We start from the raw sequence: 14,654 nt of genomic DNA, 5'->3' as shown, positions 1-14,654 counted from the left end.
CTACTATACAATTTTAAAATTTAATGTAAACATTAAAAGGGGCGTTTAAAAATCTCAAAATGAAACTAGTGATTCTACTTCTAGGTATATACCCAAAAGAACTGAAAGTTGGGACTCAATCAGATACTTGCACACCAATTCTCACAGAAGCATTATTCACAACACCCAAAAGACGGAAACTTATATATGCAGCAACAGATGAATAGGTAAACAAAATGCAGTATATATGTACCATGTAATACTATCCAGCCTTAAAAAAGAAGGAAATTCTGAGACATGCTACAACATGGATGAAACTTGAAGACACTTTGCTAAGTGAAATAAGCCAGACACAAAAAGACAAATATTGTATGATTCCACTTATATGAGGTACCTAAAATAGGCAATTCACAGAATCAGAAAGTGGATTTGAAGTTACCAGAAATGGGGGGGAGGGGGACAGGATGGAGAATTATTGTTGAATGAGATACAGAGTTTTTGTTTAGTTCTGGAAATGGACAGTGGTGAAGGTTGCACAAATGTGCTTAATTGTCACTGAATTGTACACTTAAAAATGGTTAAAATAGTAAACATTATGTTTTTCCACAATAAAAATGGCCTATTACTCATAATTCTAGAATATTCTACATGAATTGTTATATAGTCTATTAGTCTAACAAATCAATATACCATCATCATCTTCTAAACTCCACTTTTTCCCTTGTTTCATCTCTTCAATTTCCTTTTTCAGTTCCCCTATGTTTTCCATGGCCTTTTTACGTTGTTCTTCCCGCCATTTCTCTACCCTTTCTTTTCGCTTTCTCATTTCTTCTTCTAGCTTATTCTGGTCAAAGTTCTTAGGGGAAAAAAAAGAGAAATAGAGAGAGGGAAATAAGGATCAACAATTTTACTCCAAGTGACATTCCAGATAAATTCTCCAAAGTATAAAAAAAGGAAAAATAGATGTACACAAAACTCCTGAAAATAGATGTACACAAAACTCCTAAATTTAGACCAGATTTAGATCATACATCTTTTAAATATATTCAGGAATAAACTAGCAAAATGAAATCACAATAAAAAGCATCTTCAACTAAGAAAGCAGACACACTTCAAACACCATAAATTAATCTCATTTTAGTTACAAGCAATATGCACACATGAATTCAATTTCTCCCTCTAAGTGGAAACTAAATGAACTAGCAAGCAAAGTTCCCTAGTTATTAGTTATTCTCAACTTTAAATCCTCCAAACTCCTCCAAGACTGCCTCCATGAAAACCAATTTTCTATTACAAATTACTGAGTAAATGAAAGCTATTTATCAACATGATTAAGAAGTTTTGATCTTTTAGCCTTTAGGTCTAGGTTTCCTAGGAACAGCCATTCTAAACCCTGTATCAAGATTATTAATAATACTCTTAAAAGGAGAGAGCAAATCATTTGCACAGTCATAATCAGGGACTTAAAGATTAAGCATTATAGAAATCAAAATTTTAGACACGCTACCTTACAGGTAGTTATGGAAATACACATGTATAAAAGTCAAAGAAAATATTAATAAATGATAATGATGATGGCATTTTGGGCACCTAGGATTACAGAGAATTATTTCTGACTTTCCAAGTATTTTATAATACAGTTATATTATGTTTGTATTAACATAATAAGTTTATTTCTTAAACAAGCAAAAAGCTTTGATCCTGAATTTATATCCTTTATAATTCCATCCTCTCTGAAGATGAGCCCCAGAAAGCTTATGTGTTTTTCTCAAGATCACCCACTCATTCAAGACTAGTAGAAACTAGATCAGAAACCAGACTCCCAGACTTCTTGTGTTATATCTTTTCTTAGATACACTGCTCAGAAAGCAGGTCCCTTAAAAAAAAAAAAACACTAAACAAATAGAACTCAAAAAAAAAAAGAAAAAAAAGTGAAGCTATAATATATTCTAAAATGGGCAAAAGATATGACTAGACATTCCAAGAAAAGTGCAAATAGTAAATAAACTTAAAATACCTTATTTAATTATTAGTTTACATTATGTTCATAGCACTTAAAAATATTTACTCATATTTAAAGATATGCAACTCAAAATAACAAGAAACCAACTACACTGGCAAAAATTAAATTTTGAAATATCCATGTTAGCAAGAATGTGAAGAAACAGACATTTTCATATGTCTAAAATCGTAAAACTTATACAACTTTTTTGGAGAGCAATTTGATACTATTCATCAAAATGTTAAATGTATACAGCCAGCCCTCTGTGTCTGTGAGTCCACATCCTCAGAATTCAACAAACTGTGGATCAAAAGTATTCAGGAAAAAAAATTCCAGAAAGTTCCAAAAATCAAAACTTGAATTTGCCCCATGCTGGCAACTGTTCACATAGCATTTACATTATGTTTACAACTATTCACACAGCATTTACGCCATATTAGGTATCATAAGTAATCTAGAGATGACAATGTATGCGGGGAGGATATGTGTAAGTTATACTACATCATTTTATATAAGGGACTTGAACATCTGAAGATTTTGGTATCTGCAGGGGTCCTATAACCAATGCCCCTAGGATACTGAGGGAAAGCTATATATATATACCCATTGACAAAGTCATTTATTTTACTGATACCAATTTACCCTATACTATATTCACAAAACACATGTGTACAAGGATTAATATATCATTGTTTATAACTACAGACTGGAGACAGCCTAAATATCCATCTACTTTTTTTCAACAAAACACTATGCAGGCATTACAAACAACAAGCTCTACCTCTGTATGCAGCTACAGAAAGATATCCAATATTTAACAAATGAAAACAGAAAGGCATTCTACTTCTTAAGTTAGATAGTTCGTATACTGCTATTTATTACTCTTAAGACCTTACATATTGATAAAATAATTCATAATTTAAAAGTGACAAAAAGCAAGGCACAGAATAGTGCATATAGTATGATCACATTTTGCACATAAAATTAGATAATTTGTATAGATATGCAACTTTTTTCTGAAAAATTTTCTCATGGGACAACTATTATTTTACCTGTTTATTTTACAAATCTATTATCATCTACTTAAAAATAAAACACACAGCATTAAAAAACAAGAATTTGTCACTACAGGAACAAATTTGATATTATACGATTACTTATGTTAGTAAACATACACCGGCATCCTTTTCTTTTTCATCCTCTTTGTCATCTTTGTCTTTTTTCTTCTCTTTAGAACTTTCCCCACTATCTGTTTTCTCTTTGGACCTAGACCTACCAAAAAAGAGAGAGACAGAGAGGGACATCATCTATTTGTTTTTGGAAACATTAATTTTAGAATACTTAGACTTGTATTTTACTTTTTATGTAAGAGTCAACTGAATTTTTATATACCATTAATAAACACTTTGGAAATAAAATGAAGAATTAATCCCATGAAACTAACTGCAAATATTATTAGATATCTGGAAATTGACCAAAGGAAAACTGGACACAGCATATAAAAATAATTACAAAATTTAAATAACAAAATTAAAATTTAACAAATGGAGAAATACACGAAGACATTAATAGTCTACAGGACAACTGATATATGTAATAATATTTAAAATCCCAACAGGCGGGGCTTCCCTGGTGGCGCAGTGGTTGAGAGTCCGCCTGCTGACGCAGGGAACACGGGTTCGTGCCCCGATCCAGGAAGATCCCACATGCCGCGCAGCAGCTGGGCCCGTGAGCCATGGCCGCTGAGCCTGCGCGTCCGGAGCCTGTGCTCCGCAACGGGAGAGGCCACAGCAGTGAGAGGCCTGCATACCGCAAAAAAAAAAAATCCCAATAGGCTTGCATTTTGACCCTACTTAGGGCATCTAATAATGAATAAAATCCCTTAATTGTAATGTAATCAAATTAGTTGACCTTTTTCCCTCCTTTATGATTGGTGCTTTTTAAAGCATCTTAGAAATTTTTCCAACTTTGATGAAGATACTCTAGAGGTAAAGAAGATATTCTCTAGTACAAACTCCTAAAAAGTTTATAGCTTTGCCATCTAATTTGGTTTTTAATCTGTTTGGAAATGCTTTTTGCGCACAGAATGAGGTAGCCGGTCCTATTTTATTAAGGAGAGCAAATGTCCCTAACACCATTTATTGGAAAATCTTTTTCCTACTATTTACAATGTCACCACTGTCATTTATCAAATGACCTTATATGCGTGGATCTGATTCTGAGTTCTTTATATGGTTCCAGTGATCTACTTGTCTATCCTTACAATAAAGCAACACTCTTAATTTCTATAACTTTATGACAAGTCTTGATACCTGGTAGTGCAAGCCCTCATAACTTGTTCTTCAAAAGTGTTTATGCCCTTTGCATTCCTAATTTTATAATCAGCTTATCAAATACTTTTCTATTCATGTCTGCTAAGAACTTTTAAACATCAATGTATGTTGAAGTTAATAAGATGCTTTTCCTGAATCTACTTAGATAACCAAGACTCTTCTCCTTGAATCTTATTAATGTAGAGGATCATACTGATTGATTTTCCAATGTTAAACTAACCTTCCATTCCTGGAATAAATCCAACTAGTTTATGATTGTATTATCTTTTTTATATATTGTTAAAAGCAGCATGCTAATCCTTTATGTTTAGACTGAGTATAGCCTATAATCTTTTTTCACACTGCCCTTGTCAGGTTTTCCTCAATCATCTTATTAATTTTCTTCATTTTATGAATGTTTCTTCTTTCTTAAGTCTTTGTTCCTCAAAAGTATCATTACAGAGTAAAAAGACAAACCAGAGTAATATATCTGCCCCTCAAATAAATGACAAAAAACAACTATCCAGAATATTTAAAAACAAAACCCCCCTATAAATCAAGTTTTAACGACAGAAACAACCCAATAGGAAAATGAGCAAAACATTTAAACATGTACTTTAGAAAAAAGGAAATCTGAATGACCAAGAAACATATGAAAAAGTGTTCAACTTCATTAGTAATCAAGGAAATGCAAATTAAAACCATAATGATATTGCTATTACATGTCTAACAAATAAACAAAAATCAAAAGGACTGACAATACCTAATACTGGCAAGGGTATGGAGGGATACAATTCTCATATACTGCTGGAAGTATAATTAGTACAAACTCCTTGGAAAGCATTTCGGATTACTTAGTTAAAATGAAGCTATGTTTATTCTATGACCATGTAACTTCACTCCTATATATATATATATACCCAAGGGAAACTCATACACATGTATACTAGGATATATATACAAAAATGTTCATAATAGCCCCAAAGTTAAAACAACCCAAACATCCATCTCAGTAGAATGGATAAATAAATAGTGGTATATTTATACCACAGAATAGTGTTCAGCAATAAGAATAAACTACTGTTATGAGCAACACAGATAACTCTCGATGTTGAGCAAAAACGCAAAAGAAGACAAGACTCATTCATGTAAAGTTAAAAAACATATAAATCTAGACTATTCTTTTTCCAGTTATACACACAGGTGGTAAAACTATAAGGAAACAATTAGGACACAAATTACTAGCACAAAAGTCAGGAGTGGTTTTTTTTGTGTGTGTACGCGGGCCTCTCACTGCTGTGGCCTCTCCCGTTGCGGAGCACAGGCTCTGGATGCGCAGGCTCAGCGGCCATGGCTCACAGGCCCAGCCACTCCACAGCATGTGGGATCTTCCCGGACCAGGGCACGAACCCATGTCCCCTGCATTGGCAGGCGGACTCTCAACCACTGTGCCATCAGGGAAGTCCCCAGGAGTGTCTTTATATAGGGAAGGAGGGAGCTGGGTTAGGGAAGGGACATGGAAGGCTTCCGGGGGTACAGAAAATGTTCTATTTCTTGACTTTGGTGGCAGTTACATGGATCTTGCTTTATAATTATTTAATAAGCTGCATGTTTATATTTCACTCATTTCTCTGAATTTATATTTTAAAATTTAAAATAATCCCAATGGGCATTATTACACTGACCTTGACAAAATAAAAGTAAAATTTATAAAGTAAAATAAATGACATGGAAAAAATCCTCATTAACTAATATGGAGAAAACAGAGCAAACAGAACAAATCCATACATCCCATGACACCACTTTAGAAACAATAATGGCAAAGAACAAACCACTAACAAGAGAAACAAAAAGAGTAAATGTATTATGTCTAATAGACATAAATAATATCTCAAAATTGAATGGTACTGACATCTTAAGGAAACAGGTACATTTAACTTACAAAAGCAAAGTTCACCCATTATGAATAGCAAATCAGCAATACACACCATAAGTAAAAAAGTTATTTGTCAATCAACATTGGAAATGCCAAGAAAATAATTTCAAAGGAAAAAACATAGTTCCCACAAAGATGTATATAAAATGCATTTCTGACCATTAATAGCAGATATTAAATAAAAGAACAATGCATTATGAGTGTTAAAACTAATAGAATCTAGCATTTTCTAAAAGCATTACAAGCTTTATAACCTATTGAAATAATTCAGCTAACAGCTCACGGCAGCAGCCAAATTCAGTATTTATAAAGATTTTTTTAAAAAACTGTAGGGAAGAGAGACAGTTCCCAACCTACCTATTCTCAGCTTTCTTGCTTTTATTGCCAGGACTGGAGGATCGGGATCTCCGGCCCCGGCTTCTACTCCTCGAACGTCTCCTGTCTCGACTTCGAGATCTTCTTCGCTCTCGACTTCGATCTCTCTCTCTACTTCTGGAACGCCTGAAAGGGGACACTTCATTTATTCTATGACCAAGTGGAACGTCTACTTCAGACCATGGTTCTGCCTCATGTTGAAAGAAGCTTCTTAATTATTACCATTATTAAAGACAGATTTCAATTAACTATCACATCAGCTAAACAGGGAACAAGTAAAGCCAGTCCTTACAAGCGGTCAATGAAATAAATGATACTAATTTCAAAGCGATGTTTGTTGAAAAACAGAGGAAATATGTAACAAGAGCTGTTTGAAATTTATGACCTATAGCAGAAAATCTAAATTTCAAAGACAGCTGAAACCTAAGTATAAGGATGGGCAGAATGGGGCTGTGGAAAGATCACAGATATGAAAATTAGGAGACAAGAATTTCTACCCTGGTACTACTAATTAGTGACATACATAGGGCAGATCAACTCTCTGGGTCTCAGTTTCCTCATCTGTAAAATATGGAGACTTCCCCAAATAATCTCAAAATCCTTCTTGCTCTAAAATCTTGTGATTCTTTCACACCAAAAAGTCAAAGACCAAATCTTTAACGACCAATTTCACTTAACAAGTACTTGACTGAATTGTATGAAACTGTTCCTGGTACCACATAATATAAAATTGAATAAGTTAGTGTTATCCACATTGTTACGAGTGAATATTTTCCCTAAGTACCAGGTGACACTTTTGCAATCTCTCCTTCCAATGTCTGAAAAAGATGAAGTCAAAGTTCTTTCTGTGATCAGTTCACAGCACCTGTATAACCTCGTCTTCTTTCCCATTTTAATGAGAAATCTTTTTTTGGTGTGGGGAAGATTACTTTTATTTAGAGACTGTTTTCTACCTCTAGAAGTTATGGCTGCTTGGGTGGTACCATGGAATATTTAATCAAGTTTTAAAAAATTAGGATGTTCTTTGGTTAAATCTAAAAAAGGTCTTTAAAATAGTTTCAAACAGAGTATGGAGATGGCTCTGCCCTGTTTCCTTCTCCTGTCAGCTCTAGCGGTTGCTCTGAAGACAGGGGTCAGCTTTCTTGGGACAGGATTAGACTAGAACCCCCCTGATGGCATATTACATTAGCTTTTACTTCACTGTTGAAAATGACAGTGGAAAGGGGAAAAAAAATACTGTTTGAAAGTTCTTGTTCTAGGCAAATCACTTCTGTACCTCATCAAACAAGCTGGGGTAAAAGCAGAGGGCCTGCAAAGGGGCCACTAAATTCTAGTCCAAAATTTTTGAAGAAGCCTGATTTAGCTGAGAAGGTCCAATTTATCAAGAGTCCTGTGGAGATTAATGTCTTACCTCAGACGCTTCCTGTCTCTTGACCGAGATCTTCTTTTATCCCTGCTACGAGACCTCTCTCTCCTTCTATCTCTATCCCTGCTTCTAGACCTTCTGTCATCTCCACGTTTACTTCTTTTGTCTGAGGGTGAGCGACTTCTAGATCGACTTCCAGAGCGTCCCCGTGATGCTGATCGCTTCCGATAGTGGCTAGATTATTAAGTTAAAGATTAAGCTTAGCAAACACAGCTTCTATTACATTTTATTTATTTTATTATTTTATTATTTATTTATTTTATTATTTTCTAAAAAAAATCTCAGCAGATAGATTAAACATTGAAAGGACTTCTTATACGTAAACTTTTTTAAAAGTAGGGGGAAAGAATGAACTCTTCTGCTACAGCATACTGTCCTGAAAAAGAAGGAAGGACAGTAAGCCAAAGAGACCAAGTTCCTGCCTTTGGGCCTCAAGCAGCTTGCATTCTGGTAAAGGAAGAGAGGACAGGCAAGTAAAGAAATAAGTATACAATATGTATTTGGTGGTACGGAGAAAAACCGATGAAAGTAAAGGAAAAAGAGAGACAGTGGGAGGTAGAAAGTTTGCTCCTTTACACCAGGTGATTAGAGAAGGCCTCACTAATAAAGTGCCATTTCAGAGGTTTGAAGGAAGTAAAGGAAGGAACCATGGAGATATGTGAGGGAGAAACTTTCCAGGCAAAAGGCGCAGTAAGTGCAAAGACCCTGAAGAGGAACCTTGATTGGTGTGTTTACGGAACAGCAAGGAACCAGATGTGGTTGGAGTTGAATGAGTGAGAGAAAGTGTCATGAGATGAGGTCAGAGGTACAGCATGGTAGCCAAATGTGGAGAGCCTTATAGGCCATTATAAGGACTTTCTCTTTTACTTTGAGAAAAGATGAGAAACTATTGGAAGATTTTAAGCAGAGGCGTGACATAACCTCTCTACTATTTTTAAAGCATTACTCTGGCTGCTGAGGGGAGAACAAACCAAAGAAAGGCAAGGACAGAAGCAGGGAAAACAGGTAGAATGCTACAGCAATCGTCCAAGTAAGAGACAGCGTTGACTTGGATCAGAATGTCTCGTGTAGAATTGTTGAGAAGTGTCAAACTCTGGATATTTTAATGACTAATTAAATGTCAAGTGCAACAGCAAATCTAGTACACAAGCCAGGCAAGGCAGAAAAGTGGGGGAGAAGGCCGAAGACATAGAAAGGACCTTCTTGGGAAGGGCCCTGAAGGCTGTGCTGAAGAGTCTCACTTCATCTTGGAAGCAGTAAGAACCAACAGACATGAAAGCAAGGAAATGACATAATCTTATGTTAATTTCAGAAGTGTCACTCTGGCTGCAGTGTGGAATCAACTGGGAGCGCAAGATCAGAGGAAGGTAACTTGAGGCAGGTGTAGCAGTCTGAGTAATACATGATTAGAGCCTGAATTAAGTCAGGGAGAGCAGGAATGGTGACTGGGTGCAGTATCTAATTAGATGTAGGCAGCAAGAGAGAAGAATCAGTCAAATAAATATCACTTCCAGGTTTCCGGTCTGGGTGGCCAGATGAACAGCAATGCTTTCACAGACATTTAAAAGACCTTTACACGAATTTTCTGTAGTTATGGAAATACTCTTTATCCAGGTGATGGTTACACGGTTCATATATGAGCTAAATTTCACCAGCTCTACCCTTAAGCGTTGACCATTTCCCTGAATATTAATTATACCTCAGTAAACTACTATTACCTTACTTACTTATTATTTATATCCTAGATATAAATGATCTTTCAGTCACAGCTAAACATTAAGCAAATACGCACATTTAAGATAAAAATCTCAAGGTCCCAAACCAGGTAACAATCTGAAATGTTGAAGAGATATCAGAGTTCTAATAAAACCTCCCAGTTCTCAGTTTAAAAAGGATAAAAAACACATAACAAAGACATTTTAAATCTATCTGCGAAATAAACGCCCATGCAACAAGCATTTACTGTAGTCCAAAACAAACCTAGTCACGTAGTATTGAAGGCGATGTAAAAATGTTTGGCCACACGCTCCTTTCAATTAAGAAAATACCACACGCGCACAAAAAACTAAAGTAGAGAGCGACAGGGGCCAAAGAAATGTTGCAAACGCGAAGTGGTGAGAAATTCAACTAAGGTCGCTATTGACTAAGGCGATACGGGTAAGCTCCGCGGAAATGGCGGGATGTAGTTGACGTCCCGGAGGTGTGTTCCCGCTCCAAGGGCTCGAACCGGCCGATGGCCGTGTAAGGGAACCCTGTGCCCGCCGCCGACCCAAGCACACCCACTGCCTCAGCCGAGGTCCCCCAGCCCCTCTAGTAGCCGCGGGCAGCGCTGGCCGCACGTGGGGTCGCACCGGGCCAGGCCCGGCCCCGCGGCCACCTCGATCCCGCCTGAGGAAGGGACTCGCCCGCTCGCCCGCCCAGCGCGCCGCCTCACCGTGACTCCCGGCCCATGCCGCAGGCCGCGGGAAAGCGGCGCCCTTCGGGATCACGCGCAGGAGAACCGGGCAAAGTAGGAGGCCGCACAACCCTCAGCACGCCGGGCGAGGAACAGCACTAACAAGCTGCAGCAGCCACAGCGGTAGCCACCATCCGAACGCGGCCAACGAAAACAGGACGTGCTGGCGCCAGCGGCAGGAGGAAGGAAAAAGCGGGCCGGAAGCGGCTATCGTTCCACAGCGGCCCCTCTCGTCTGGAGGCCGCACAGTGCCGGCTGCGCCTAAAGAGGTTGCCTCGGCCGGGTTTTCCCTGCACAGCCGCGGAAGCCCCCGCGCCTTGGTGCGGTAGAGGGTGGTGCCTCGGCCGCCATGCAAGCCCTGGGAGGGTCTTTCCTACAGGGGGCACTGAAACGCCATAAGCAACCCCGAGCTGCCCCAGGAAGTGTACTGACATCTAAGCGATGCTACAAACATCTCCATTCACTCTCATCATTTCTACGTGCATTCATTTAAACATATTGTTACGTGTCAGGCATGTTCTACCTTCCAACGAGCTTTCAATCGCGTGGCAGACATAGGCATTAACAGAAACACAAGCAGATGTAATATAACAGAAAAGAGATTCTACCATAGGAAAGGGGTTCAGAAAAAGAGTTCCCTAAGGAAGTGACCTTTGAGGTATGATTTGAAGACTGAATAGGAGTTAACTTGGTGAAGAGGACGAAGAGCTAAAAATACGTTACACAAGATTATGGTTCTCAACACTGCCTGCGCTTGGGAGCTTAAAAATACATATACGGATGCGTGTGTTCCATTCTGATACTCTAATCTGATTGGTCTGGAGTGCTTCCAGTGCACTGGGAATTTTAAAGCTTCCCAGGTGATTCTGAAGTACAGTCCGGTCAAGGCGAAGAACGACTCGCCTAGTGGAACTTACGCTGCAATGTTGTTTTAGCAGAAAGCTGTAAAGGCGTTGGGGACAGGCTCTCACTTACTTTACGTGCTTCTGTACTATTTTATGTTCTTACACATACAGATGATAGAAAAGTTCCATATTTTGACTGTGGCAGTCATTGCATGGATGTTTGTCAAGATTCATTGAACTGTACGCTTTATTTTTATTTTATTGTTATTTTTTTTGGCCGTGCCCCACAGCCTGCGGGATCTTAGTTCCCCAACCCGGGGGCCCTGCAGCGGAAGCGTGGAGTCCTAACCACTGGACGGCCAGTGAGTTCCCTGAACTGTATGCTTTAAATTGGTGTGTTTTATTGTATGTAAATCTTACCTCGATAAATTTGAATTTTTAAAAAATGAAACCAACGAGTTTAAGACTCTAAGACTGGCTTCTGCTCTTCCTCTGTGATTTATTGCCCACCTGTGGCTGCAGGGCAGACCATGCCGCGTAAGGAAGGCCTGAGCCAATATATGACAGAATGGACACCAATGAGGGTCAGGTATGAGAGCCATTGTAAATTGCTTGTATGAGGGCTGAAGGTAAGGAGTGTGGAGACACTGACAAGTGGTCAGATTCTGGATGTATTCCACAGGCAGCTTTCCAAACACTAATTGATAAAATGGATGTGAACTGCAAGGGTAAGGGAGGAATAAAGATGACTCCCAGGTTTTGATCCGAGCTACTCTGGATTGTGGTGAATTTGTGGAGATGAAAAAGGCCTGGGTGCAGCAGATTTGGTGGGAAAAGGAGAGAAAATCAGTGTTTCTGCCTACCAGATATCCAGAAGGAGATAATGGCTGAAAGGAAATATATGAGTCTGGAGTTCAAAGGAGAAATAGAGATTGGAGAGATAAGGGTCATAAGCACTTTATAGAATGTATAATACAGATCTTCCTCAACTTAGGATGGGATTACATCCTGATAAACCCATCTTAAGTTTAAAATACTGCAAGCGGAAAATGCATTTTAATATGCCTAACCTACCCATCATAACTTAGCCTAAAAAAAATAAAAAATAAAATAAAAAATAACTTAGCCTAGCCTACCTTAAACGTGTCAGAACACACACATTAGCCTGCAGTTGGGCAGAATCGTCTAACACAAAGCCTATTTTATAATAAAATGTTGAATATCTCATGTAATTTATTGAATATTATACTGAAAGTGAAAAGCAGAACAGTTTTAAGTGGATCATCATGGACTGGGATCTGCAGCTCTCTGCCACTGCCCAGCGTCACTATAGAGTATCATACTGCAGATGGCTAGCCCAGGAAGAGATCAAAATTCGAAATTCAAAGCGCGGTTTCTAACGAATGTGTCACTTTGACACCAACATAAAGTCAAAAACTTGTAAGTCAAACCACCCTAACTCAGGGACTTTCTGTATACGGTATTTGAAGCCAAGGAACTGGATGACGCCATGCAAAAATTGATATAGCTGGAACAGATTTTTTAAATCACTTACTCAAATTTCTTGGTTTTAAGGGAGAATACTGAGACATGGGAAACAAATTTAATCCCAGATCACTAATCTTCTTGGAATCTAAACTGGAACCAGAACCCAGGCATCTGATACCCAGGCCAGAGCTCTTTCCAAGATACTTCATTTCTAATTCCCTTTTTTTAAAAAATAGTTTTATTTTCTTTTTTAATATTCATTTATTTAGTGGCTGCCCCAGGTCTTTAGTTGCAGCATGCAGGATCTTCAGTTGCAGCATGCATGCAGGATCTAGTTCCCTGACCAGGGATCGAACCCCAGCCCCCCACACTGAGAGTGCAGAATCTTAAACACTGGACCACCAGGGAAGTACCTCTAACTCCCTTTTAAGAGAACATATTCACGTGACAATTCTAACTGGCTTTTTGTGCCCACAGCATATTTACAGTAAGTTCACAGCATTTCTATGTCCTTGAAGAAACTACTTTTATCTATTAGCAGAGGTGAAAGAAGTAATTATAGTCTACTATGTCTCCAATACATCACTTATTTAGCAAACTGCCCTGGCTTCCAAAGCAGATTTTGATTCTAACTAACCTACCTCTGAATCTCATAACCCTCTTGCTGTTTTTACACCAACTGTGTGTACACACATCCGTTTATACAGCTAATAAGACTAAAAATCTATAGCCAAAGATGTCACCTCTCAACGACCATCCTTTGTTGTTGTTTTCTTTTTTGGCTGCACTTCACAACATGAGGAACCTCCCAGACCAGGGACGGAACCCACGCCCCCTGCAGTGGAAGCACAGAGTCTTAACCACTGGACCACCAGGGAGATCCTCAACAACCATCCTTGTCAATCTAGTTTGTCTTTTTTTTTATTTTTTAGCGGTACGCGGGCCTCTCACTGTTGTGGCCTCTCCCTTTGTGGAGCACAGGCTCCAGACGCGCAGGCTCAGCGGCCATAGCTCACGGGCCCAGCCGCTCTGCGGCATGTGGGATCTTCCCGGACCGGGGCACAAACCCATGTCCCCTGCATCGGCAGGCGGACTCTCAACCACTGCGCCACCAGGGAAGCCCTGTCAATCTAGTTTTAACTCATAAACATTTCAAATCCCTGAAATTTCTAAGTAAAAAAAATTCCTCTTAATTATTCCAAACACTAATAAACCTGCATTTCCATTTGACATTATTCAACATGCTTAAGCAAATACTCATGTCTTCTCTTTGAAATAAATTTGATAATGACCTACAATTACTAAAACTTGCATGTGTAAAGTGACAAAATGGAAGAAATAAAATGTGCAATTGAAAACCCCTACTGTCTTCCCAGGGATTGGGGAGAGTGTGACAAATTCAAGAATACTATCCAATCCTCTGCATATTAGATTTGTATGGAATTAGGAAAAATGTGTGCTTGTAATCTTACCCTAAGTCAAACGAATAGACAAACTGTTATACTTACTCTCCATCACTGTGGTTCAAAATAAAAAAACTTTGTGAGTAATAAAAAAAAAAGTCTATATCACAAGAATTAATCAAACAGACGATACAAAAAAACTAGTGAAATATAATACCAAGTGATAAAAAACTTATGCTTTATACTCTTTTAAGTCAAACCTTCCAAATATGACAGTGTTACTACATTAGTTAAGAGTATTTATGCTATTGGGTTGAATACTTCAGTCAATTCTTCAAATTCGATTTTTATATCTAATCATTCTATGCCTATTGCTTAAAAAACATACTTCTGAAAATCTAAAACTCAAAAGTAAAAATTTCCAATTCTGAGT

The 14,654-nt window shown here is 38.2% G+C and overlaps 1 protein-coding gene across 4 annotated transcripts in view; it reads right to left on the bottom strand.

The window, feature by feature from the left end:
- The window catches only part of DDX46 (DEAD-box helicase 46), a 62,359-nt gene extending 51,719 nt beyond the window's left edge, over positions 1–10,640 (bottom strand). For 3 of the 4 annotated variants that reach the window (XR_012330858.1, XM_019924442.2, XM_019924443.2), the window contains exons 1-5: positions 10,465–10,639; positions 8,016–8,204; positions 6,587–6,730; positions 3,157–3,253; positions 670–835 (exon numbers count right to left, since the gene is read on the bottom strand). Coding sequence is in view for 3 of the 4 variants with exons in the window: in XM_019924442.2 (XP_019780001.1) it covers positions 670–835; positions 3,157–3,253; positions 6,587–6,730; positions 8,016–8,204; positions 10,465–10,481 (613 nt within the window). In the remaining variant the exon portion in view is untranslated. Of the gene's footprint in view, positions 1–669; positions 836–3,156; positions 3,254–6,586; positions 6,731–8,015; positions 8,205–10,464 lie in introns of all 4 variants that reach the window. The other variant, XM_019924444.2, reaches the window with a different exon arrangement.
- Positions 10,641–14,654: the final 4,014 nt, after the last annotated feature.

This window comes from Tursiops truncatus, chromosome 3 (assembly GCF_011762595.2).
Source record: "Tursiops truncatus isolate mTurTru1 chromosome 3, mTurTru1.mat.Y, whole genome shotgun sequence".
NCBI lineage: Eukaryota > Metazoa > Chordata > Mammalia > Artiodactyla > Delphinidae > Tursiops > Tursiops truncatus.
Note: the sequence above shows the minus strand (reverse complement) of the source record. Positions and strands in the feature narration are given on the sequence as shown.